The 25,443-nt window shown below is 35.5% G+C and overlaps 3 protein-coding genes across 3 annotated transcripts; 1 reads left to right on the top strand and 2 right to left on the bottom strand.

Annotated features, from left to right (window-relative positions):
- Nucleotides 1-6,856: 6,856 nt before the first annotated feature.
- Nucleotides 6,857-7,885, bottom strand: LOC136809931 (uncharacterized). The gene is made up of 2 exons (XM_067066498.1): nucleotides 7,641-7,885; nucleotides 6,857-7,547 (listed from the first exon to the last, which is right to left on the bottom strand). Exons 1-2 carry the CDS (start codon nucleotides 7,690-7,692, stop codon nucleotides 6,925-6,927), a joined length of 675 nt encoding a protein of 224 aa, XP_066922599.1. The 5' UTR covers nucleotides 7,693-7,885; the 3' UTR covers nucleotides 6,857-6,924.
- A 4,719-nt stretch (nucleotides 7,886-12,604) lies between these two features.
- LOC136809886 (degenerin deg-1-like) lies at nucleotides 12,605-14,945 on the top strand. Its single transcript, XM_067066447.1, has 2 exons — nucleotides 12,605-12,833; nucleotides 12,987-14,945. Exons 1-2 carry the CDS (start codon nucleotides 12,707-12,709, stop codon nucleotides 14,492-14,494), a joined length of 1,635 nt encoding a protein of 544 aa, XP_066922548.1. The 5' UTR covers nucleotides 12,605-12,706; the 3' UTR covers nucleotides 14,495-14,945.
- Nucleotides 14,946-15,497: 552 nt separating this feature from the next.
- On the bottom strand, nucleotides 15,498-21,519 carry LOC136809885 (solute carrier family 49 member 4-like). Its single transcript, XM_067066446.1, has 5 exons — nucleotides 21,435-21,519; nucleotides 17,707-17,899; nucleotides 17,152-17,351; nucleotides 16,243-16,915; nucleotides 15,498-16,065 (listed from the first exon to the last, which is right to left on the bottom strand). Exons 2-5 carry the CDS (start codon nucleotides 17,856-17,858, stop codon nucleotides 15,594-15,596), a joined length of 1,497 nt encoding a protein of 498 aa, XP_066922547.1. The 5' UTR covers nucleotides 17,859-17,899; nucleotides 21,435-21,519; the 3' UTR covers nucleotides 15,498-15,593.
- Nucleotides 21,520-25,443: the final 3,924 nt, after the last annotated feature.

Below are 25,443 nucleotides of genomic sequence, written 5' to 3'. Positions count from 1 at the left end.
GGTCTAAACGCAGCCATTGTTTGCAATAAAATAGCATTCAGAGCATCAACACATTTATCAGCAGTGAAATGGTTTTGTTTTTGCATAAAATGAAAGAACTGCCTCCACCGTTGGAGAACTGTTTATAATTATTTTCAATTAAATTTTGTCAACCATGCTGCAATTAACTCTAAATTCAAAGGGTCATAAACGCTTTGACAACTGTTTTGGGAGTCAGTAATGTTTTCCTATCAATTTTCTTTGTTTCAGCTAATCGATTTTCGCCAGACAGTCTCAGGGCGCGTTCTAGGCTGCTGGCATCCACTAACGGATTCGTGCTCCTTATAGAGGATGCTTAATAAGCTATATTTCCTTTGTCCAGAGATTTGCCGCCTTTAGCCGATATACGGCTAAAGACATTTTTAGCTGGCGGGTGTCTACAAATATAACATTACGTAATTTTTAAATTTTCTGTGAGGCACCAAATCATAGATTGGAAAATATATTTGGATTTTGAAAAAAAAGTAGGCGGAAGGAAGTTTGCTTGTTTTTCTTCCTCCTTTCTTTTTTAATGTGGAGATTTCGTAAAAGATGAGAAATTAGATTTATTGGATTTAAGTGCCCTGATGTATCTTCTGTGTGCACCATAGACTGGGAATCCAGTCGTTTATAACGTTTTTGTTGAAAGCGGGAAATTTTTATGTCGGGATATGGTTAAAATAAACGACTGGGCTAAGGTGGTTTCCGTAGCTTACGGGAGTTCCAGCAGGGCCCGCAGATTTCTGCGGGGTGAGAAAACAATCATATACACCAAAATATATAAACAAATAAAAATTTCAGCCAATGAGAATTTCTAAGTGAAAGAAAAAAAAACAAACCAAATCAAACCAACAAGACCCCCTGAAAATGTTATCCAAAAACATGAAAAAAGAGAATTTTTATAAAAAGTTTGTTGTGCACAAAATATTCTAGACGACTATATTGATGCTCATGTCAAGTTTTCTACTTCCTATTTTTTACCGAGTTAAGTCGTCTAGCATGCTAGACTATGTGCACCAACAAAATTTTGCTTCATAAAACTACATTTTGATGCTTTAATTTGGACTTGCATGAGTGTATAATTTTTTACCACACTGGATTTGTTGATCACTTTGGCTCCAGATAATTGTTTTGACAGTTCTACAGATATGTTGCAGATTATTTCAAGGTATTCTAGTTATGTATATACAGTACATTTTAGGGGTCATATTGAATATTTCTGACATTAGATTACTTCTTTATGATTCTACAAAAGGAAGTGTTGTTGTTCCTTCAACAAGGGCCTTTAAATGTTAAAACAAACAAAGAACTTTTCTTCAGCGTTGGCATTTCACTTTTTAATACTGTGTGGCCTTTGTATCTTTTCAGGTACTTAGCTTCAATTCTTTGAAGAGATTGGAGTGTTTCTGGTTGTTTTCTTTCACTTTTGTGTTCATATTTGTATTTTTTGAGCTTCGACCGAAGAGCTGATGGAAAAGTTTTGATAAATTTACAGACCAGATATCTTATAAAAGCAAAAGTCAAAAATAAATCTACAGACTGTGCATAATGCGCGCATCAGATTGTTTTTTATCTTTTTTCTGTTTTGTTTTTCTGGTCTGGGATTCGAATTTCAAATGTAAACATTCCATTGAAAACGTTCGAAACGATCGTTTTTGCGCGCACATCAATGTCAATCAAATTACTCGCCAAGATTTCCTTTGCGAACCGGAAAGCGGTTGGTAGATCATTAAGCAGACCTATACTACCTGTGGTTTTGTAGAGGTCTGCGATTCAGACTAGGCGCGTTCACACTGGAAAGTTTACCTAATTAAATCTATCAAAGTTAAACAAAGAGATTTATGATGGATGAATACACTGGTTTATTACAGTTCTTTGTAGGTTCACGAGGACGAGATCTATTATAACACGGTAATTGATTTTGCTTAAGGCTTCTCATTGGTTGATTTTTTATTGAGAGTTTCGATTTCACCTGTGATTGGTTGATATTGGTATCCATACATCACTTGAAATCCGCAAACATATTTGTTCTAATGGTTTTACTCATGAACTGCATTCAACTTACACATCAATAACACCGTTTGCACTATTTCTAATTTTTTCCTCAGTTCATTCGTTTTTGAAATCGTAAAGCTTTTTGTTCACTGCACGCATTCTTTGTTTATGCTTCCTTAATAAAATCTTTTGTTTTAAGGGAAGCCTCTATCCTACCCTTAAGACAATAGAGCTTACGACTCTTAATTAAGGAAGATCGATTAAAAATTACAATACTACGTCTTCGACTTTTTGTTAAATGCACGTTCTGTATTGTAGTCAACAAAAGATTCTCCAAACTACATTTTTATTAAGGAAGGTCTGTAGTGTGAACACGACCTCAGTCTCAGTGAAAAAGCACCCTATGGTCAGAGCCCTTAAAAGTAGTTAACCATGAAACTATACTTAACTCGCTTGTGCGAAGAGGATAATCATATGAGACATCGTATTGAGCCTCGTTAATGTAACTTTGGAAAAACAACTCTTTTGACGACATTATAATCAACTTGGGAATTAGCATAATCATTAAATGTTTTAGCAATTCCGTTTGTTAAAAATTTTCCGATTGATGTGACATATTGAATGGTTGTGTGATAGTGTATTGATTCACTTACTGCACCAGCTTCTTCTGAGAGAGATGGAAGCAAAAAGTTCGAATGAGCAACAAGATGTGATGAAGCTTTCTCCGTCAGATTTCGTCCAAGTATTCGTCAATTGTGCACAAACTACCCACGGTTCCACAGCCATTCTCCGAGACCACCACCAGATAAACAACCGGGTAAACAAACTGAAATTTTTGCTACCTTCTACTCCTATCGAAGTCGTTCCATCAACAGTCCTGCAGAAACCTGTTATGGCGAGACCTATGAAAAGCACGTCATCTAAAACTGTTACGAAAACCTCCAAACTGGTCAAACAGATAGTCAAGCCACCGCATAGGTCTCTTAAGAACATTCCAAACAGTAAACAAAGAGCCTACCACAATGCTTTAGAGAGACAACGTCGTCAATTAATTACCTCATCTTTAAACGAACTGAAAAATGCTCTTCCTGAAGCCTCTTTAGAGTCGATCCAAGAAAAGTCATCTCGTTGTTTTACCCTTAACAAAGCCTGTGATTACATTCGAGCTATGGAAGAAAATAATGCTGAAATGAGAAAGGAAATTGCAATTCTCGCAGAAGACAATCTAACATTAGAGCAACGGATTTTTGAGCTGGAATCCCAAAAAGATTCGAAGCATTAAAGTATTGTCCCAGTATTGTCACCCCTAATCGAAATTGAATGGTAATGAAGCATTGAATTCTGTTGCAAATACCAATTGTGGGATTTTTTTCGTGTTCTTTAAAGGATTTTTTATATTCCAAGTTTATTTTTCTGTTACAAGTTGACAAAAATACTTCGATCAGGATGCTATCCTGTATCAAACTCATCAAATTTTTATTTGCGAATATTTTTTTTCTCAAATATCCGCAGAACTATTAAAACCATTACCTGAGAGAATTCAATTTTAGATTCCTTTTTTCAAAAGTTTCTTATTTCTTTTCTTCGTTTCAGGATTTGGCTTTTCCAGAAAAAAAATTGAATATGTAGGGGGGTGGAGGATATAACATTTTTTGGAAATATACCACTCCCCAGACACCCTCCGGACACTTGGTCTAACCCTCCCCCAGACAAGCATTTTTTAAGCCCATGGACAATCAAAATTAACCTCAAACAGAGCATAATTACCCCCAAACAGAGCAAGGCAAATTTTGTAGATTTTTTACTACCCCCGGACACTATATCCTCCACCCACATTTGCTGAAAGAGCCCGTTTTAGTTCCCTTTTCACTCAAATTTTTCTCAATCGCGATATTAGCAAATTCATCTGTGAAATAGACATGTGAAAAAGACATGTTGAAACAGCTTTTACATACCTTTATTCATGATATTTTGGGCTTGAAGGCTCCTTTTCATTTTCATTCTAGATAAGGAAGCTGTGACTTCTGGGGACACTTAGGCGGAGTGCTTGTCGAAATATGTGCGAGTCATCAGCATCGACTTCCAAGCCCGAATGGCTAGACTCGAGACTCCTGGACGGGAAATGAGGCCACTTATTTCCCATCCAGAAAGCATGCGCGTGGTTTTCACACAAACGCCGGATTGAAAGTAAAATTTATCGCTAGATCGCTAGATTTCAAAAAATGCAGTCCTCAAAATCAAAGGAACCGCTTGATACAATCCGTCGTCATGATTGCGGCGCGTTCTAGGCGTGTTCTGTATGGGAAATAAGTGGCTTTACTTTTTTTTGCCTGGGAGTGTCCCTTTTTTACACTCTCGAAAGTCTCTCAAAGGGGTACAAAAACCTTAAAATAGCAAAATTCTCGTGATTTCGTAGGTAAACAAACTACAGGTTTTTGAGGAAAGTTTGTTTATTAAAGGATCGTAAAATCGTCAAAAGAATTTTTCGAAATTCAGTTCCGTGGCTTCGGAAACCTAGAACCCCTACCTCTGGCCACGACCATATAGGGTTAAACCAAGTGTACATTTTTAATCTATATAAGTAATAGCCGTGCGTGTCTGAAGACTTTCCCAGCAACGTTTTTACTTTCGCTAGCAGTTTTAGCTTGCCGAATATCTTTTTTCAAGGGTTGATTTTAATTTTTTTTTTTCGGCAGTTTTCTCACAAAAAATGTTTCATAAGGACACCCGGTTAGTGTCCAGGAATAAAAGAAGAACAATAGAGAATCGAAATTTATAGCATCCCTATTGGGGTACCCTACCTTGTAGGAATACCCATATATTAGACAAAGATTTGGTTTCACAATGTCAAAATAATTTTTCCAATTTTGATTAAATATCTGTAGAAATTCGATATTTCAATTTCAATATTTTAAACTGTTACAGTGTTCTTTTTACGACCCTTACAGTGCAGTGGAGACATCTAAAAACCTATCCTTTTAGAAATTGAAGAAATTTAAATTTGAACTGCTTAACCCGTAAGTATCAACTCAACAAAATATATATGTAGATTTCAAGCATACAAGTATTTGCGGGGTATTATATGCATATTTTAAAAATCCTAATAATATTTATGATTGTTTTTTCTTATATGAGATTAGATTTTCCCTTATTTTTGGATAGATTCAAATCAGAATGTTCAAAAATATGTTTTTTCACTTATCATGATTTTTGAAAATGATTTTATTTCAACTTTGGACGATCCTTTAACTTAAGTTTGTGATCGGATAGAAAACTGAAATTTTGAGATTTCATCAGAAATTGATCAAAGTCTCCATTGACTGTAATTTTGAAGTTTTTTTTCTTTTCTGTTTTCACCTCAGGGCAGGGCCCAATGTACTTCTAATGAACAGCAGAAATATCCAAATAAAACTTTTTACAGCTTAGATATTCAGGCTATTTTATGTCAAGTATTTATCAATCCATATGTTATATATAATGAAATCCCATTGATGTGCTGAACAAGGATATATTCCATCCTAAAATTTCGATCTATTTAGAATATTTTTTCAGACAAACAATAAACAAAAGACATTATGCAACTTTCTTAATATAAAACACTTACGCTAAATATAGGTTTTTACCAAAAGTAAAGTTTATGTTGCACGATTGCGTGTGGTAGTGTGGTCACTTCATCGGAAGTCAAATCTCAAGTTGCTCAAATAAAACATTTTGTCTCAAAGAGCATCCCGGGATTCGTCCGACTCGAAATCCTTTGCTGTGATGTGTTATTCATGTACAAGTGCTAAAAATCTCGATAAGTTGATGAAGATTAAACTTCATCAATATTTTTCAGCATACCTGTGGGGGAGAAATGTTTCATTTTCTTTGCAACCTTTTAGCTGTTGGGGCCCCCACATATCGCACGATATTTCAGTATTGTGGAAATCGACCTTTTTTACTCCAGAATTTCTAGAATAGTAAACCACGCCGTTGTATTTAGCTGCGGCTAATGCTTTAGCATTCAAGCTGGTTTTACAAACCACTCACCCACGGCAATTTATGTTTTTTCATAAGAACTTTTTATAAAGGCGTTTCTATGCCCAAGGAAAGACAGGCGCTTGCTAATCTACAGAGTTTCGGAAATAACACAATACTTACCCATAGATATCCAAACATTATATTAAGGCTGTTTCGGCAATAAGGGCAGATCTGTAAAATACACGATACCGACAGGTGGAATGAAATTGACCCTGCGCCCCAGAAATATTTGTCAGGTGGAGTTTCCAATTTTTGAGTTGACAATCGAAAGTGGAAAAAATTAGAGGAGGATTCTATTTTCGGTATTTTTAAATAATGCTAACGCCATCAATGATTTCAAAATTTTCAATACCAATTCATATTTGGTACACATTTGCAAACTTTCAAGTCAACTGGATGAAGATTTCAGTTGTTTTTTTCTTGAGGGGGGGGTCTCGATTTTCAAAAAATAACCTTGATGAGCGACCTATCATATGCAGAAACGGTGCGTAAAGTCGTGCTTCCAATCCCTAGCAGGGTCGTTTCAAAGACTCCCTCTCTTTCTCTTAATACTCAAAATAAAGGAGGAGGATCAATTTTGTCTCGGGACGGCCAAATTTTCCGTACACCACTGTATGGGCCCTGAAGAAATTAAGATATTTTTTTTCATCTCTTTTTGCCGTGGAAAGTTCTCTTGCTCAAATACAGTAGAAAAATGAATGAAAAATAGAGAATGAATGGTGAAATGAGAATTTGACTAGATTGTTGTTAAGAATGTTATCTTATTCCTTTGTCATTATAATTTACAAAAATCCGCCTGCGTTTTAAAATAAATATATTTATAAATAGTTTTGACCATCATTATGAATTTTAGAATATTTCCGTGAACACAAGTGAAAAGTTTTAATCATATTACGTGATGACGTAGACAGTTGCCTTCTTCTGATTAGATGGTTTATGAATAATGACGTCACTAATTCCAATTTTATTGTTCATTCCTACATTCAAACGTTTCCAAATAGTGGTGAACAAGACTACTGAACCAATCAAGATCACACAAGCAGCAAGAATGCCACATAAAACCCAAAGAAATGATATATGATCTACTTTTGAGTTTTTGATAGTTTCTCGTTTGAACATAGTGAGGAGCGAAGAAGAGGACGGGCCTTGTGGTGATGTGCTTGTTGCGACTGTAGTTTGAGATTTGTCTATTGTCTTTGTGTTTTGCGATTGTTTAGTGATTGTCTGTTTAGAGGTTTTCCTGGTAGGAGCAGGTGTCGGAGTACGTGTTGTGACTTTGGTGAAGAAAGGTGGCTTCAAACCGTTAGCCTGGCATCCATACTTGCAGTGATGTTTGATCATTGCGTTTTTTGAACGAAGATATCCTCTACACGCATTACAATCGATTCCTATCCATCCAGGTGGCTTGGAAGCTTGCGTTGGTAAGATTCGAGTGATCCATTTCAGAGTACATTCATTTTTGCAAGCGAAGTTTTGCTCAATGCAATCTTTATCTGTACAAATGTATGACGAACCTAGAAAAGATGAAAATGGAACATCATTGATGATAGTTTAAAACGAAACGATCGGCTGATTCACAAGGTAAATGTGTTGCCGTATGCACTTACCATAGACGAGCTTCACGGCGACGAAATAAACCATAAACACGGTTATCTCCATTATTGCACAGCGTTCAACTGTAAATTGTTTTAAATTTCACAAGAACTTTTTTATCTTCAGCAAAAGAAAGTCAAGGTTTCTGAGCATGTAAAATCAAGCTTTGTTATTTTAGCGTTCTCTTTGTGACTTTATATTTTTGTCTACATGTAAAGACAGGTCAACATTCCTTCGTGTGTGCCGTGATGTCTTGAAAGGTGTGAATGCCTCAAGGGTGAAACGACAACTACCTTTTTATAACCCCCGTGCTTGAGGCTTAGAAAATAGCTTGTTGTTTTACGCAACTTAGTAAGTGTTGTCGGAGTTTACGGAAGCGCTTTCTTTTGATGCTAACCACTTTTTTTAACCAACGAATTTTCTTTCTTTGCAGACCAACAAGTTTTTCTTTTACAAGCTAAGTACCTCTAATTGATAGCTCTTATCCGACAGCCTTCTTTCTTCTGCTTTATCTCGAATTTCCAAGATATCACTTACTCCTCCTTCATTGTGCACAAAATGTTGCCTTTTCGGAGCGAATATAAAATATAGTCCACCAAGGCTGGTGATTTTTAGATGAATAGATCTTCTTTTTTTCTGTACACGTTCTTTTATAAGAACATTCAAAATTTTCAAATCCTTTAGATGTTTTTATATACCTTATGTTCTACTTTTCCTCTTCAAATTCTATGACAGTTTTTCTGGAAAGACAACGGTGGCAGGAAACACAAACATAAAAAGGTCCTTTTTTAATCTTTTCTTTGAAATTTGAAATACGTTTAAATTTGTCAGAAGCTTTTTTTTCTTTGAATGTCTATCTTTTCATTGGCATCCTAAACTTGAAACTTGATCCGCAATCCATTTTTGACACATCTTTCTATTGTCTATAGGTGCGAAAAAAGGACTGGGACGGTTTTAGTGGGATAAAGTGGACAAAAGAATGCCCGCGTGGCAATTGGCGGCCACAGTCAAAAAAGTGTATTTGATTTAATCTGTATTTTGGGAATATTTTTCGATTTTCTCTGATTTTTTTTTTCTTTTTCCATACTATGCTCAGAAAGATTGTACGGCGGCCCACAGCTGCCACGGCAAAAAATGTTATGTCAAAAAGAAAGAAGTTCGCGGCAAAAAGGAAAGTTCGCGGTGAAAAGAAAAGTAAGAAGAATTACTATAAGGTACATTTAAATAAGAATAAAAAGTTATTAAGATTTCAATGTGATGCGCTGTTCGGGTGAAGATTCTAAAATGTCTTGACGATTTTGGCCTCGTGAGAAGAGAATAAATTTATGCATGATGGCGTTACAGGATATCGTTTGAAGGATGCTTGTCTGTGAAGAGAATCGAATGAGGGCTTGGACTTAAAAGAGGTTACGATATTAAGACCTCAGGTAAAAACGTCAGATATAAAAGTGTCAGCATGTATTGAAAGTGAACGCGAACACGTGTTTTGTGGTTCCTCCCATATCTGGACTTACTAGTGCAGCTTGGTTGGTTGAACATTGAAATATAAGGTTGAATTTGGAGCACTCTTTTGACTGACTCCTCTAGATTTTTTTTCATTTACTTAATTAAGTTCAAATGGGGGCACCTCTCCCAGAAACCTTTGAATTTTATTAGAAAATCCAATGACTGTAAAGTAGCGAGAATTTTTTGAAAAGATCTGTTGTTGATTTTGTCGATTGAGTTTCATGGGAAAATTAGTGACGTAAACAACTTGTTATTTTTTAGTACGAGCCAGCGCTTACTTTCTTCAAAAGCTTGCTTGGTATTGCTGATATCAACATTCTTTCTGAAAGCAGAAAGCGGCTTGAACTTACCACAATAGACTTAGGATTTCGATATTCCGATAGCGGATTGGCGGCCGCCCGCACTAAAGCTTTGAAGGAGCGGGCCTTTTTCACATCGGAGAGTATTGATAGTCAGCTTTCGTTGTGCTACATCCTAGTTGGGCTCATCTGCCCATGTGCGAAGGCAAAAGGCTGTAATTCGGTTGAACCCGAAAATCAACGAAAACAATATTCCTGGAGGTGATCTAACGAAATACCGTAATCTAAACCTTTCAGATGTTGAACATTTCCCGATTGCTTCAAAGCATTAGCGTGTAAGGTGAAGTTTCTACATCCAGTGCTACATAAACCCAGGAAGACGCTTCCCTCCTGGTTCGTACAAGTCCGTAGAACCTGGATAATCCCGTCAGAATTGTCTTCAAAGACGACTTTATAAACCACAGACATAAAAGAAGACTTCCAGAAGGGGAAAAAGCAAAAATGACTATTAACGGCGTGGAATGACTAGCTCTTCTCCACCAGACCACCATGGTTGATAAGCCATGGATATGAGGAGCAAAGATTTTGTTCATATTTGAGTATCTATGAAGCGTGTAAAAAATGTTTTGTTGTTAAAATGAAGCTAACTAGACTTACATGTACACAAAATTAGACAACGATAGGTGGCTTTTTCACGTACAATTTGTACAAATATAGAAACTCAAGTGGTATCTCTCTTGCAATAAAGTACCCATGTCACAGAGACTTAAATAATACCTTGAAGTTTGAACAAGAAGGGCACTGGGTAAGATAATAGGGAGGAATTTCGTGTTTGTTATTTTAGTCAATGAGACACTCAAGTCAAAAAGATTTCGGTGATCTTCAATTGTGGTAAGAGTTTCTTTATGACCAGGAAACTTCTCGGACTTATGTTAACCATCTTTTTTACTATTTCAGGCGATTAAAATACAAAAGATTCGGAGGATGTTGGTGGTTTTGGAATGTGATCGTGTTTTATTTAAGTGATCTGGTTTTTACCCAGATGCACCAATTAATTACTCTTCAGCATTTGACTTCTTCAAGAAAAAGCCTTTTGGCATCTTTCAATTGACGTAAAAGTCTTACTGTGAACACTGCAGCTTAGTTCATTCTTTGAAATTGATTTAAGCTATGGAGAGGAACTATAAGAATTTTATCGTGCATGTCTCAATCACATTAATATCTAAAGAATCGAAGGTGTCACAAATCCCCGCGTTATTGTACTACGAAGCGATAAACGTGAGATACACTTTGGTAAAGAGTACGAATCGAGGAATGCAATGGGGGATTATTCATCAAGTATCGATCCATAGATTTGAGAAAAGAGGATAGGAGTCAGTTCTGCCGCTCTTTGTTTTCTTTATTGTTGGCTATTGAACTCGGCACCATTTGAAGTCGCTCGGTGAAGTGAAAAAAAAAATGGCGTTATGTGCAGTATGATAACAGTTCAAGCAAAAATTCATTCCTTTGGAGGGGTTTGCTACTAATGAGCAACTGACCCGGGGGGGGGGGGCACTCGATCTGAATACGACCATACGTTCGGCCCAAAATCTGGCTTCTAAAATCGGACCCTTACAGTGCAGTGAATTTCCATGAAAAATGATACCCTTACAATGCACTTTTCAAAATTTTTGCAATTTTCCAAGTAAATGTGGAATTTTTCCTCCAAAATTGACCAATTTTGTGCCAATTTTACCAAAAAATTGGCCTTTTATCACTTTTATCACATTACAGTGCAGTTCAGTGCAGTTTTGTAATTTCCTACCCTTACAGTGCACTAGCTGAACTATGAAAACCTACCCTTAAGGGCCGAACGTCTGGTAGGTCATTTACTTTGAGTGCCCCCCCCCCCGGGGGCCACTGAAAAGCAAATCACGATCTTTTGGGGTTTCCAATGACAAGAAAATCTACTGTGACATGCTTTATTTTTCGAGAAAAAGATAGTGGAAGCAGACATGCTGAAATTGTAGCCAGTTTAGCAAATTTTATTGTTATTGTTATCATAACGATCAGATAAAGATTTTTTAATAATCTTGTTTATGTTTTATTCTTTGTGTTATATTGTATTATATTGCTATCATTTTTCGCTTTGCTGTGTAAAGTTCAAAAAGTTCTTATAAGAAAAAATTATGATATTTTGTCATTGATATCATGAATTGCCATTGCTTTACTCCTTCTTTTTTCTTTCCCTCACCAGCCCCAGGAGGAGGGGCACTGACTTTGACGGCCGACGGGGACGTGCCGCCTCGTGTAACTTATGGTATGTCCAAAAAGCCATAAGTTTGGCGCAGAAAATTGGGGGCCTTAGACATATTCATTCGTACCGAGATTCGTACCTTTAAAGAAGCGTATTAAAATGTAGAATTCAAAACTGCCTGTTAAAGAAATTAATTTTTTCACCCAAAAAAAGTTATTAGGCAAAAACCAAAAAATGCTGACGTCAGCAAAACTTGTTTTTTGAATAACTCTAGTTTGGCTGATGGTATAAACATGAAATTTTGACCAATTTTGCACATCATTAACAGGATCATTTTGAAAAACTAATTCTCGAAATTTTGTTGGCGTCAGCAATTTATTGCAAAATTTCGTCAGCATTTTGTATGTTTTTGCCTAAGTTAATTTTATTAATAGGCAGTTTTGAATTCTACATTTTAATACGCTTCTTTAAAGGTATTTCAATAGAACAAAATGCTGTCAAGCCTATATTTCTATGAATAGCGCAATATTCATCCTCTTTTCCCAAATCTCTGATCGATTAGATGATTTCTCGAAACATAAATTAGTTATGATGAGAATATACCAATTAACTTTTTTTTAAGCACAATACAATAAACAAACGTTAACAAATGCAATGCAATGAAGAAATTGCGTTAAAATTTTTTTTTTTTAGTTTTTAACATCAGTCAGAAAACAGTATTAACGACATAGTCCTAAATCGAAATATTTGAGATGAAATAGATATTGACATGCATACAAAAAATTCTTATACTAAAAGGTAAATAAACTAATTAATAACCAATCTGACAATAGCTATAATGGCAAAAGGCAATCAAATTGTTGAGTTGATTAACAGGAATAATTGCATGTCTGTATGAATGAGGAAAATGAACTAATTGGAATGAATCATATTTATCATACCACTTGAGTAAAGGAGATAGAGGAGTTGGAATATAGATGGTCATATTTTACTGAGAAGAATAAAGTTTATACTGAGTCGTACGATTTATGATACGCAGATGTCGATCCGAAGTATAGGAGGCAATTTACTTGGTAGCCGACGCAAGGAAAATCACTATAATGTCACTCTAGATGATCAAAACAATCGAGCTAACGGGCGTGACCATTTATCACAGTTTGAGAGAGGTTAGATCATTCTCATTATTCAGAAATACATTATTTCTTTCATTCATTCTAATTCTAATAAATATTTTGACTAAAGACTAAACCTTCAGTAGCAATTCAATATTTCAGTTGCAAATTCGGTACATTTCACAACTATTTAATCTTTTATTCCAGGCAGTATGCTTCCAGTTGGTGCAAGCCGTAAAGACATCACTCGAATAAAGAACAAAGCTTACACTTATTCAGAGAACTTCTCAATCATCGGATTAACTCGAGTCTTTACTGGAAACCCTGTTGAACGAGCCTTTTGGTTTTGCGTATTAGTTGTTGCCATATCAATAGGAGTTTACATGAGTAGTGAACTTATCACCAAATATATCAAAAAGGACGTGAGAGTGGACAAGCAGACTATAATCACTGATAGTAACCACTTTCCAACTGTCACCATATGTTTAAAGCCACCTCGCAAAAAAAAATATTGCAATCTAGCCATCGTTAGCAACCCTGGTCAAGATAGTAATATGCAAGAACCATGCCCAGATGAGTATGATTCGACAGAAAGGAATGAAACATTGCGATCAACTGTAGAAAAGAATCATATTACAATTGGTGACTTTAAGATCTCATGCCAGCAACGTGGTATTTGTGAAAGCTTCTCTGATCTGATTGATACGTATTTCAAAGTGGAAACCAGTTTCGAGAATTGTTTGATTTGGAATTATGATGGAACATTTTTTAATGACGAGAACCGGTTCGATATTGATATTTCCATTCTGAATACGAAAAAAGAAGTCTTTGACCATCAGAAAGATGACATTCGAATCTACGTAAGTCCAAAGAGTGTTTACCTCCCTCTACAACACAACTATCTCACAACTTCCACATTTCAACATTTCCAATTAAGCTTCAAGAAAACAATCATTGAGAGATTGCCTGCCCCATACACATCAAAATGTGTGGAAGACAGTCCAGTGAATATCTTCCCTGGAGAATACTCTTTAGAACATTGCATGGCTTCAAAGAGGTGCATAATTGCTTTGAAAAAATGTGGAGATACTTATGACTTTTGCAAAGACTTTTTACCCTTTGACTTGGTTGATGAATACCATGACCCTGAAAAAAGTATTCTCGAAATTCATCGATGTTTAGATCAAAGTTATTACCAAGAGCGAAAGGTGACAGATTGTGAGCTTCCATGCAAGGAAACTTCCTTTGATATTTATGGATCAAGTTATCACTTCAAAGAAGACATCAACAAAACGAACTTTAAGTTGAGCATGAAATTCGAGAGCCCTTACGTCTACAACCTAGAGCAGGAAGAAGTGTTGTATAGCTGGGGAGATTTCCTTGGAGGTTTAGGGGGAAACATTGGTCTATTTTGTGGGTTCTCTTTACTTTTTCTGATTGAGATAGCTGCCTTTGTTGTATTGAGATGTTGGGCTAAAGTTGCCAAGAAACATTTGGTGCGAAGAGAACGTATAATTAAACGACAAAGTCGAAGCGAGTTTCCAAATGATGATGTGGAGTTAAGAGAAGTAGCAATGGGTGAGAGTGAAGAATTTGCTGATGACCAACATTCTAGTGATGTCAGTGATGAAGAGACGGATCCAACGCTTCAATATGATAAAAATCATGATGAAATTACGGGCGAAAGACTTTATTACTCACAGACATTGATATAGAAGAAGTATCATTTATTGCGGCAATTCAGAATATCCTGATAGGTCGGGGTCCGGAAGAGGGGTGCAAATAATATTTTTTTACAATGAAAAAAAAAAACAGGAAGAAGTAAGAATTAAAAGTAGAAGAATAATCTACTCGAAAAAAAGAAAGGACAAACGGATGACTATGGTTGAGGAAAAGTAGGAAACTTACTCGGGGAAAAAAGAAATATTTCTTAGGAAAGTTTTCCTAAAAGCAAAGTATTACCTAACTATTAAGTTTTCTCCTTTAAGTTTTGAAAAAAATAACGGATGGAATTTTTTTACTCTACTTATTTTAAACAAAACCAATGTAAATAGAATTTAATGGAAAACAAGAGAAAATGTTTAATGCAACGAAACAACACTGCTACAAATTCGACTCGATTATCTGTATCTAACACATAAAAGGGATGGACTATAGAGGAGATCTTAGAAAACATTCTCGATTGATTTTTGTGATTTTTCTCAACCGTTAAGATGTCGTTTTGTAGAAATGTTTCCCCTGTCCACGTGACTCTAAAATTGTTGTTATATTTATCATTCAATTATAGAAAATTATCAATCTAAACTGTGCCTATTTATAAAAATACTTCAATATTATTATATTAACTTTTACAAACTAAAACTAGATATATTGTATAATGAGATAAAAGGGCAAAACTGACTACTTGTTAAGTACTACTTCTTTTGTCTTCGAATACGCGAATAATAATAGAGGGGTGGACTATGTCAAGTCGATTGGTCCACCCCTCCATGGATTTAACTCAATTTCGATAATTGTCGGGGCTGGCAATATATTTAAATGATTCTTTTCTTGAAATTTAAATTGAAAACGTGCTTAAATTGTTAAACAAAAGCATGTATTTTGCGTTGATAAACTCCCATATTCATCAAAATTCCATCGAACTTCACGAAAGAAAAAAATAACGAAAGAGTAGAAGCTAAAACTAAAAACAGTTAAAACATTAAAACATTAATTTTAAAGTAAGTATAAAACTTCAAATGCAAAATAATTTAGAAAGTTATTCAAAAATCCATCCACATTAAGTATATTCGTTAATTGGCAAAATGAATAAATTTAAGTATTGTAATTTGTAGGAGATGGTAAACTATTCGTACTCTCATTTTTATTAGTTGTATTTCCCTCAACCATATCCAATTCAAGCCTTCGGTACCGTTCTTTAAACATCAACATAGTGGGTACACAAACCACACAGCTACCTACAAGAAACCAATTCATCCATGCTGTCCCCAGGTTAGGTATTAATGGCAAAGATAAGAAAATCAAGCAATAAATATTGTTCGAAAAGGTCATAGCTCCAGTGTTTATACCTTCTGCGACAGGGTAACTCGATTCGACAGCTAGTTCGAAAAATAAGGGGATAGAACCATTTAAACAAAGACCACCGACAACGGATGTCAGATAGAACAAAGCCATGGAAGTAGGAACGATATTGACGCAAATGAGACTGAAGACAGCGAAACCACCAGTCGCCACAACAAACAGAAGAATGATCAACAACTTCAATGCACCAAGTTTGTCCGCCATCCTAAAATAATTAAATTTGAAAGAAAGTTTATTATCTACCAATCTTACTTAACCGAGTTTATGAAATGAAATTACTGGAAATAAGATGAGCCAAAATTTCTTGACAGAAAATTTCATTGTTTGCTTTAAGGAGGATGTATTGTCTTATAGAAAACAGTACTTATTAATCTTCACTCACAAGGACAGGGAAATTCCCGAGATTGAACCAGCAATCACAGCCCAGAATCCCAAGAAGCCAGCTGTTTTGTCGTTGATGTTGAAACTTTTAAGATTGATTGCAAGATCGGAGCACCATGCGCTGTAAACGCCAGTCGTCAATCCGTACGCAAATGCAATCAATTGAAACTGAGGGTTAAAAAACAGTTTCTTTAGCCCTTCTTTGAAATTCATTCTTTCCAAAGTAGCAGTTGCGCTTGGAGGTTTTGGTGGTTTCTTTGGGAATGTGAATACGACGAGTATGAACAGAACACCACAAACACCGGCTTGTACGTACAAATAATGCATTATGTCTTTTGATATCTTATCAACAAGTGCTTTGTATTTAGAATGAGCCTCGCTGATGGGATAATCACCAAAATCTTCCACAACGGATGGTCCAGTCAAGAAGCTCAATGCAGTACCACAATAACTTGCAAGTGAAGCCACTGCAGTTGCTGTGGTGCGTTGGTTTGAAGGAAACCAGACACTAGAGAGAGCGGTGGCAGCTGCTTGCGCGACAGGTCCTGCAAATCCGATCATGATTTGACCGCAATGGATCAAAGGTGTTGCATATTTCGGATCAGGTGTGATACAACGAACTCCGGTACCAAAACATAAACAGGTAATAGCTATCAAAGTTGACACCCTTAGACCTAAAACAAAAATTTATTTCGTACTTCTTCATTGGCTTCACCAAGCGCTTGAGAAAGTGATCTCTAAAGTGACAAGAAATAAAAATTTGACAAAACGTGATCAAAACTACAAATCTTTTCAGAAGCTTTCATCAAAAGTAATCTTTCTTGAGACCATTTCGAAAAGAACTTTTAAGAAGTTTATTGCTTAATGTAAATGAAAAATACATTGAAAGGAGACGGGTGTAAAAACTCACCATATCGATCAAGAATGTACGAAGATGGAAAAACAGCGATAACGAAAGTGAAAGCTCCCCAGTTGGCTAGCAATGATATTGTACTCTTACTCCACCCATACGTTGCTCTTGCAGATGTTTCAATAGGACCCCAAGTGTTCCAACCAATGTTTGACATCATTGCAATACATGTAAACAATGCTAAGATATACCAACGATACCTAAAAGTTGATGATAACAATTATGAAAACTGCTTTAGTACCAAGTAAATTTAGTATTATTGATTAAAAAGATTACCATTTATTGATATATGTACCATTATTATAAAACTTTTGTAAAGTAATTCTTAATTACCTTCAATATAAAAACTCGCACAACCTTTTTCAAATAAAGGTCAAAAATTGAAAAATTCTAAACAAAATCGTTGAAAAAGAAATGCTCTAAAATATGCTCCCTTGCATTCAATAAGCCGAGTAATATAATTAAGTATAACCAACTGGAGTTGTTAATGTCTAACAGATTCTACTAAAAAGAAATACACATTTTTTCATGAAAACTTTGGAAAATATTACATACCAATACACTGCAGTTTCCGTTTGAATGTATGGCTTGATGTAAGTATCATAGTCCGCAGACGATAATGATGCTGTTGTGCTACCATGAAAATCATCTCGAATCTCTCTCTGCAGAAGAGGTTCTTTCTCTCGGTCTCCTTTCTCCCGCACCATTTGCTTCTTCTAATTAAAGTTATTTGTTTTAATTGATAAAACTAGAAAAGGAATCGGTAAGAGAAGTATAATATTGGTTTTCATCATTTCTATCTAATACTTTAATTTATTTTAAATTGCTTATTCAATTTAAAAGAATAAATGAAAGCTTCCAATCCACAAACTTCAACGAAAACAAACGGAGGTGTTAATTATTTTTCCGATATTTCTGTAGTGGAGAAATTAGTAGAAATAAGTTAAATCAAAAGTTGAAAAGTCGTAAAAAAGAATGAAGGAATTTCTAGACTTACGTCTTAGAAAAGAAAAGTAATTTTAGATTTTGGTTTGTGTGTGAAAAAAAAAAAGGATTTGCATACTTTCTGAGGAATTAAGAGGTCAAGCAGATTCGCCTTTCATATTCTTGCATGATATTCAAGATTGTGGTGTAGCAATTCACATCAAATGTCTACTATAATCTCTTCGGTGACAGAATTATAAGACACAGCCAGCATAAGACCAAATTACAAGAATGCCAGTAATAAATTTCAAATTTAATTTCAGAAATTGAAGCCTTTATTAGTTGAAAGCCAAAACCACAATAAAGGAAATGGCGGGTTGCTTACCATAATTTAAAGTTTATATTACTTTTCATTTTTGAAACATATCAATTTAAGACTAGAACACTAGATTATTCTCATTGGGAAGATCTTTGCTTGAAAAGTAAAAAATATTTTTAATTCAAAGATTCGGGGTGGGATCTAGATTTTTGCACAAGAATTTCAAGTTGCCAGTCGATAAGATGCTTGAGCTATTATATAAGGAAAAAATTTGTCATTAACATCCTTAAAAGGCCAGAAAAAATATTATCTTTCCTATTACTGGAAGCTCTAACAATTACGCCACAAGATAATTACACCCTCAAATAAGCCTGGTTTTCTTTATTCCTTATTTTCAAAACTTTTGACAAATCAGATAACTATTTAGAAATTGACACACGACAGGAGTAATTATTTTCAAAATATTGTATTCAGGTAAAATCCGATTTTCCAGTTTAAACAGATCAAACCCTTAACCAAAGATTTCCACGTTGAATGATAGTACATCACAACAGAGGAATGTAAAGAGATGGAAAAACAGCTCGTCATATACCAGGTCTCTTGCCAGTAAGGGAGTTTATGTCGAGTAAATAGGTTTCTTTTGTTGTCGCTATAAAAAATCTGCATAATTAGCGTGTTGCGACAAAATTCTTTTGTTTCAAGCCTGATTATGCGCAAACTTTTAAGGCTTATAGTTATATTTTGGGTACACCTCTCCTATACGAAAAGGTACCAATATCTTCTTGCTCAGAATTTCCTAGCGATTCTACTGATATAACCGCATCATGACAGCACCATAATATGGAAAGCTAGAGATCGAGAAAATTATAACTTCATCTTGATTTTACTCAACTTCTGACAGTTTTACAAAAACCAATTTAATATCATTGAGTTAAGAATTTCCTTTGCTATACATTGGTAAAAATATTGCTCCTTATTCTTAAAAATTGAACTAGTAATCGGCAAAAAAGGAAAAACAAATTTTCATTTTTATCGTCAAATCATGTAGAAACCGTCCAATTTGTATGGCGAGCAGTCTTTTCTGGACTTTCATTTACTGACCTAATCAACGTTTTTACAATACAATTTTCAATAGAAGTGATCGTTGAACTTTGAGTAATCAGAAAAGCTGTTTTTCCATCTCTTTACATTCCTCTGATCACAATTAACATCAGGATTTATTCAAAATTCGACTAACAGCTCCAATTAAAAGTTTTCATAATTACTAATAATATCTTTCTTTTAAAGATTGTATACATTGCTATACATTTTAAAGATGTATTATATCAAAATTAACTACTACTGGGTGCGTCACAAAATCCTTTTCTCTCTTTAAAGTGAATTTTCTCAAGGTCTAAAAATTCAAAAATAATCAATTCTTTTTCATTGAAGAGAGATAAATTTAAATTTTGATGGGTGATTTATAAAATTTGGTTCATTAGATTAGATAAAAGTTATGCTCAATTGAATAAAAAAGTTACACCAAATAGGAATTGGGTATTATCAGTTATGGTTAGGGTTGGAGCTAGAAAAAAAGTACTCTTTTGTGATTTTCTCTTCCGTATAGTCTGGTCTGTAGTTTGTATATACAATATAAATAGCCGTCAGAAACACTCTCCAAGCATGAATCCATGGCACAGTGGATAAGGCATTGACAGTTACTGCAAGTACATCGATTTGTGAAGTGTCTTTACGTCACATAGAACAATAGAAAATAGCAAAAGAACAAAGGAATTACCACCCATAGCCACCATTTCGCAACCATGGGGAATCGCGATTTTACGGAAATGGGGATCCTCATATCGAATAAAGCATCTTCTAAAAATTTCCTTCTTCCTCATAAATTTCCAAACGATGGAACTTTAAGTATTTGGTGGGTTCGAATCCCACCCTGGTGGCAATCTTTCGGTAAAAGTCAATCAGTCAGTTAGAAAACATAGATCACATAGATCCAGGAAGTCAGAAAAACTACCAACAAGAGACTGGAAAGTACGAAATAAGTCCAGATATGTCTTTCGTCTTTATGAAGAAGAATTGTGGCTTGTGCGCCGGATATCTCAGGCGTAGATTTAAGGTTTGAGATCTGCTGCCTTCAACTTTTCCCAGTTAAGTACAACCCTCAACACGCACGGGTCACACTCGGGCCAATTTTTGAAAACATGATTTAAACAGGCGTGTAATTTCAGGACTGAATTTTTTTAACATTTTCTTTGAGAAAAACTTCTCTTAATTATATTAAATATATGAATGTTGTAAATTCATATAAATATTAAATGTCTTATTTGGTATGAAAACATTTATAAATATACTTAGGGTGGAAATATTTGCTAGTAAACTGGTCCTGGTTTTAAACTGAAGCGTGTCCACGGGAAGCTTGTAAAGTTTTTTTGAGCGATATAAACAAAACAGACAAATCTTATTTTGTAGTATTTTGTTTGACTGGACATGCTGAATCAATTTAAATATGGAATCTTCTGAACATGGCCCGAACATGGCCCGAATGACTCGGGTCATGTTCGGGCCGAAAGAATTGATAGGGTCTCTCGGCCCGAACATGGCCCGAGAATAGACCTTTTTTCAAAGAGGACGTCCTGTTGAATAATTATGTAGTCCAGCCATAAAAACAAAGATAGTATGTATGCATTTGTATTGTAATAATTATGCATGGTTTTATCATTGTTTTTCTGCTGGACTACATAATTATTCAACAGGGTGGCCTCTTTGAAAAAAGGTCTATTCTCAGGCCATGTCGAGGGTCGTAGTTAAGTTGGCCCAGCTCCAGCGTAACATTTCCCTCCTTTCCAGACTGGGTTCCCCGACTTCACGGTATTCATTTCTCAATGAGAATGATGATAATAATACATTAATAAATGGTGGTATGGACATAAACGCCCAAGCCATACAAAAATTCAAGGATTATACTTTATATGTGCATGAATATATAGTTATACCCTTGATGTACCCAAAACAAACAGGAAAAATCGATAAAATAAACAAATACCTGTTCGATTGATCTTTTGATAATGTTTCTGACAGAATGACTGTACTCAGTCGGGTGCAGTTGTATAGCTCAGTTTATTCATCCGATGAAGCGTTGGTTAGACCCGACTTAGACTAGACCCGACTGTACGTCTCCGAAAAAAAAAACTCAAAACAAAACAAAGTCATATGATTTTTTACCTAAAACTTAACATTTTTCCAGCAATAGCATGCGCAGCGAAACTATCCTTTATCTAGTAACCAGATGTGGAAATTTTTTCCGACACGCTAAAGCTCTGAAGGTCGGGAAAATTTAGTTAGTTTGGCCCGCTCCTTCAGAGCTTTAGCGTGGGCGGCCGCCAAACCGCCATCGGAATATCAGATAAAACTATCCTCTGATATTCCGAATTTATCTGATATTCCGATGGCGTATTGGCGGCCGCCCACGCTAAAGCTCTAAAGGGGCGGGCCAATATACCATCGGAGAGAAATAGTAGTCATCCATTGATGTGCCGACATAAGTTTAGCCCTCATTTTCGGGGCCGTGCTGAACGCTCAAAAATTGTTTTTTTGAGATCTGGCGCCTCAAAAAGACCGTCAAATCACTGTCGTTAGTTACCAGGTCATGAGTATGTCGGCAAAAGTTACAAACAACATGGCTGATGTAATTTTCAAAAAATGTGTGCTGTTTGTTATGGTTGTTTTTGGTCTCTTTTGATGGATTTTTTGTAGTTTAACTGTACTTATCACTCCCTGAATATTCATATTATATATATATATATTCAAAAAAAAAGTTTTCGAAATTTTGATGACGTCAGTAGAAAATAGGATTTTTCGTTTTTTACTAATTTCTGCTGACGTCATCAAAATTTCGAAAAGATTTTTTTTCAAATAATCGACTTTAGTAAGATACATCTTTGGTAAAAGTTTGAAGACAATTAGATAAACCATTCTTGAGAAATTCAATTTTTAGTTTTGATGACGTCATCGATTATTACGTAATAATCATTTTTTGCGGTTTTTCGCGAAAATCAGCGAAAAAACAATTAGGTTACACATCAGGTTAGAAACTACATCATAGTACCCTTCACGTTCAGTCATTTGTTTGGTCATTTTCTGTCGACTAATGCGATCTAAAAATTATGGTAATTTTCAGTTTTTGAGACATGCCATAACTTACCCGAGCCAGCCCTCGTTTTCGGGGATTGGCGGGTCCAACCGAAATATTTCTAGGTTTACGGGCAAGGGTGGTCCTATACATTTTTTTAATAAGAACATCCAAAGTTTTTGAAGCCAATGGATGTTCTTAATCTTAACTTTTTGAGTTTTAAACTACATCATAGTACCCTTCACGTTCAGTCATTTGTTTGGTCATTTTCTGTCGACTAATGCGATCTAAAAATTATGGTAATTTTCAGTTTTTGAGACATGCCATAACTTACCCGAGCCAGCCCTCGTTTTCGGGGATTGGCGGGTCCAACCGAAATATTTCTAGGTTTACGGGCAAGGGTGGTCCTATACATTTTTTTAATAAGAACATCCAAAGTTTTTGAAGCCAATGGATGTTCTTAATCTTAACTTTTTGAGTTTTAAACCTAAAAATGTTCTTAACCCTTTAAAGTAAGTACCAAGTTACTAGACACGGGCTATATATTCGCCCTCCTCCTCGCAACGAGTGATCCAAGAACCTCCGAAATTGGATTCTGTCCTCTATCTAGCGAATTAATTTGAAGTTTTACTACTGCGTACTGGGCACCTTTCTATCACTGAGGTAGGTCCATGCAGCGCATTCTAGGTCCGGATATATAAAGCCTTTAAAGTTTGAACTAGCGATTCTCTTTAAAAAATTTAGAAAAAAATGACTGTGGTAGGGTTAACATTTTTGAGTATTTTTGTCAAATTTCCTAAAAAATTCAGTGTTTTAGAGTCAACTTATGTTATAGTTTGCTCTTATAAAAAAACGTGTATGAAGATCAAGCTTAAAAAGTCAACCACTGTATCCGTCGGCGGCGCCCCTGCCTACCCCGTGAGTATCACATCGGGCGTATGAATATCACTATGGTAGCCCCTAAGACTCACGACGTACGCCCAGTTCTCTGACACACAGTTCACGAATTTCATAAGAACTGGGTTTGTCCTGGGGTCAATGGCCTAGAAGGCTAAAAAAAGACACTGCGAACTTCTGACAAAAAATTGTTCTTTTATCAAAAGTTCTAGTGAACTTCGACCATACCTGTTTTTGTATGTATGCTGGTCCAACTCGGACAACTTTAGAGTTGAGATGGGTCGAGTTATCAAGTTATCTGATAGTTACGTTATATGGTGTGCATTTCTTACATGATTCATTGTCAGCGTGAAAATTTCATTTCCCTGTTTGTTTTTAAATCGGACTGGATAACAATTTTTGAAAATGTATTCTAGCGGAATTTTTCCGTCAACACAGAAGAAGATCTACGCCTTTAAAACTTTTAGTAAAATGTAAGTGACCAACAAGTATTTTTCTCATGATATATTTCGAGAACTATTTCTCATCTTCAGAAACTGAACGGATGTGTTGTTAAAAGATGTAAAGATGGCGGAGAAAATTCAGGAAAATCTACGAAAACAACCGAATTCAGCATCAATTTACGACCTATGCAGCCCATCTGAATGTGTTACAAGTGAAGAAGGAAGATCCAAAGACACACTTGAATGTAAAAAGTGCAATCGAATCGTACACTACATTTGTTCAAAGCTCCCTGTCTATCAAATCCAGTTATGTCTAACATACAAATCGAGAGCTTTTGTCTGTCAAAACTGTGTCGTGATCACCCCTGATCTATTGGAACGGGTCAATTCATGTGAAACATCAACAGTTTCAGGATTCCGAAAGGAGATAAAAGCTTGCGAAAATATAATGAAAGCCCAGGACGTAGAAATCACTGAACTAAAGTCCAAAGACGTTAATACAATGATCAGCGAAATAAAGGATAGCTTTGAGACCAGAATGGCAACGATCGAAAAGAAGATGGAAGACATCATTGAGAAGAAAGGAGAAAATATATCACAAAGCTACGCAGCAGTCGCGTCGAGGCAAATCGAGAAAAACATAGAAAACGTACTTCGAAGGGAAAAACAGGAGGAACGACAGATTCAATCCACGGCGTGCAATCTAATTCTTCATGGTGTTGGCGAATCCACTGAAGATTCAGAGGAGTCAACCAAAATCTACGACGAAGAATATCTAAATGAAAAAGTCTTACCCAAGAAACTAAGCTTAAGGAATATAAAGATTGAAGAAACTCAAAGAATCGGAAAATTTTCGAAGGAAAAGGAAGATGAAAAACGCTATCGACCAATGAAAGTCCGATTTGCAAACGAAGAAGACAAAAATACAGTGTTAAGAGCAATCACTAAAGGAGAAAGATTGCCCTTCCGTGTGACAGAAGATCTTACGAAAAGTGAAAGGAAGACAATCAAAGAGTGGTGTACGAAAGCCCAAAAAATGAACACGTCACTAAAAGATGCAAACTTTAAATTCAAAGTCAGGGGGAGCCCTAGGAAAAAACTCTATCTTAAGAAAATTGTAAACCGAACAAAGAGCGGTTCATAGAGGCCCATGTGCTCGCACGGTGGCCTGCGAACTTGTATAGCATTATTATTATTATTATTATTTATTAGATATTTACTCTAAAACAAAATATAAAAACAGTTTTAAAAAACAGTAAAATTCATACAAGTTGAAAACAGTTTAAAACTTTTACTTTCGATTTTCAGCGACCGAAAACCCTATGCTAATGACTGGAATATAAAGATATAAAGAAGACTCGTTTCACTGTGATTTTCATAAGTCTCAGAAAAGCTTTAAAAAACTGGAAATAGAAAATTATATAATCTTACTCGATCTTAACAAAATCTTCATATGTTAGCCTTTTGGATAATACCGGGTGTGCCAAAAATAAGTTACCCTCTTTAAAACGGAATCTCGAAATATCTACGACTTTCTAAAGAATCAAACTATTTCTATAATGAAGAGGAAATAGGCAAAGTTA

Source organism: Clytia hemisphaerica, unplaced genomic scaffold (genome assembly GCF_902728285.1).
Source record: "Clytia hemisphaerica strain Z4C2 unplaced genomic scaffold, Clytia hemisphaerica genome assembly, whole genome shotgun sequence".
Lineage (NCBI taxonomy): Eukaryota > Metazoa > Cnidaria > Hydrozoa > Leptothecata > Clytiidae > Clytia > Clytia hemisphaerica.
The sequence above is the reverse complement of the archived record's forward strand: the minus strand, read 5'-3'. Positions and strand labels throughout refer to the sequence as shown.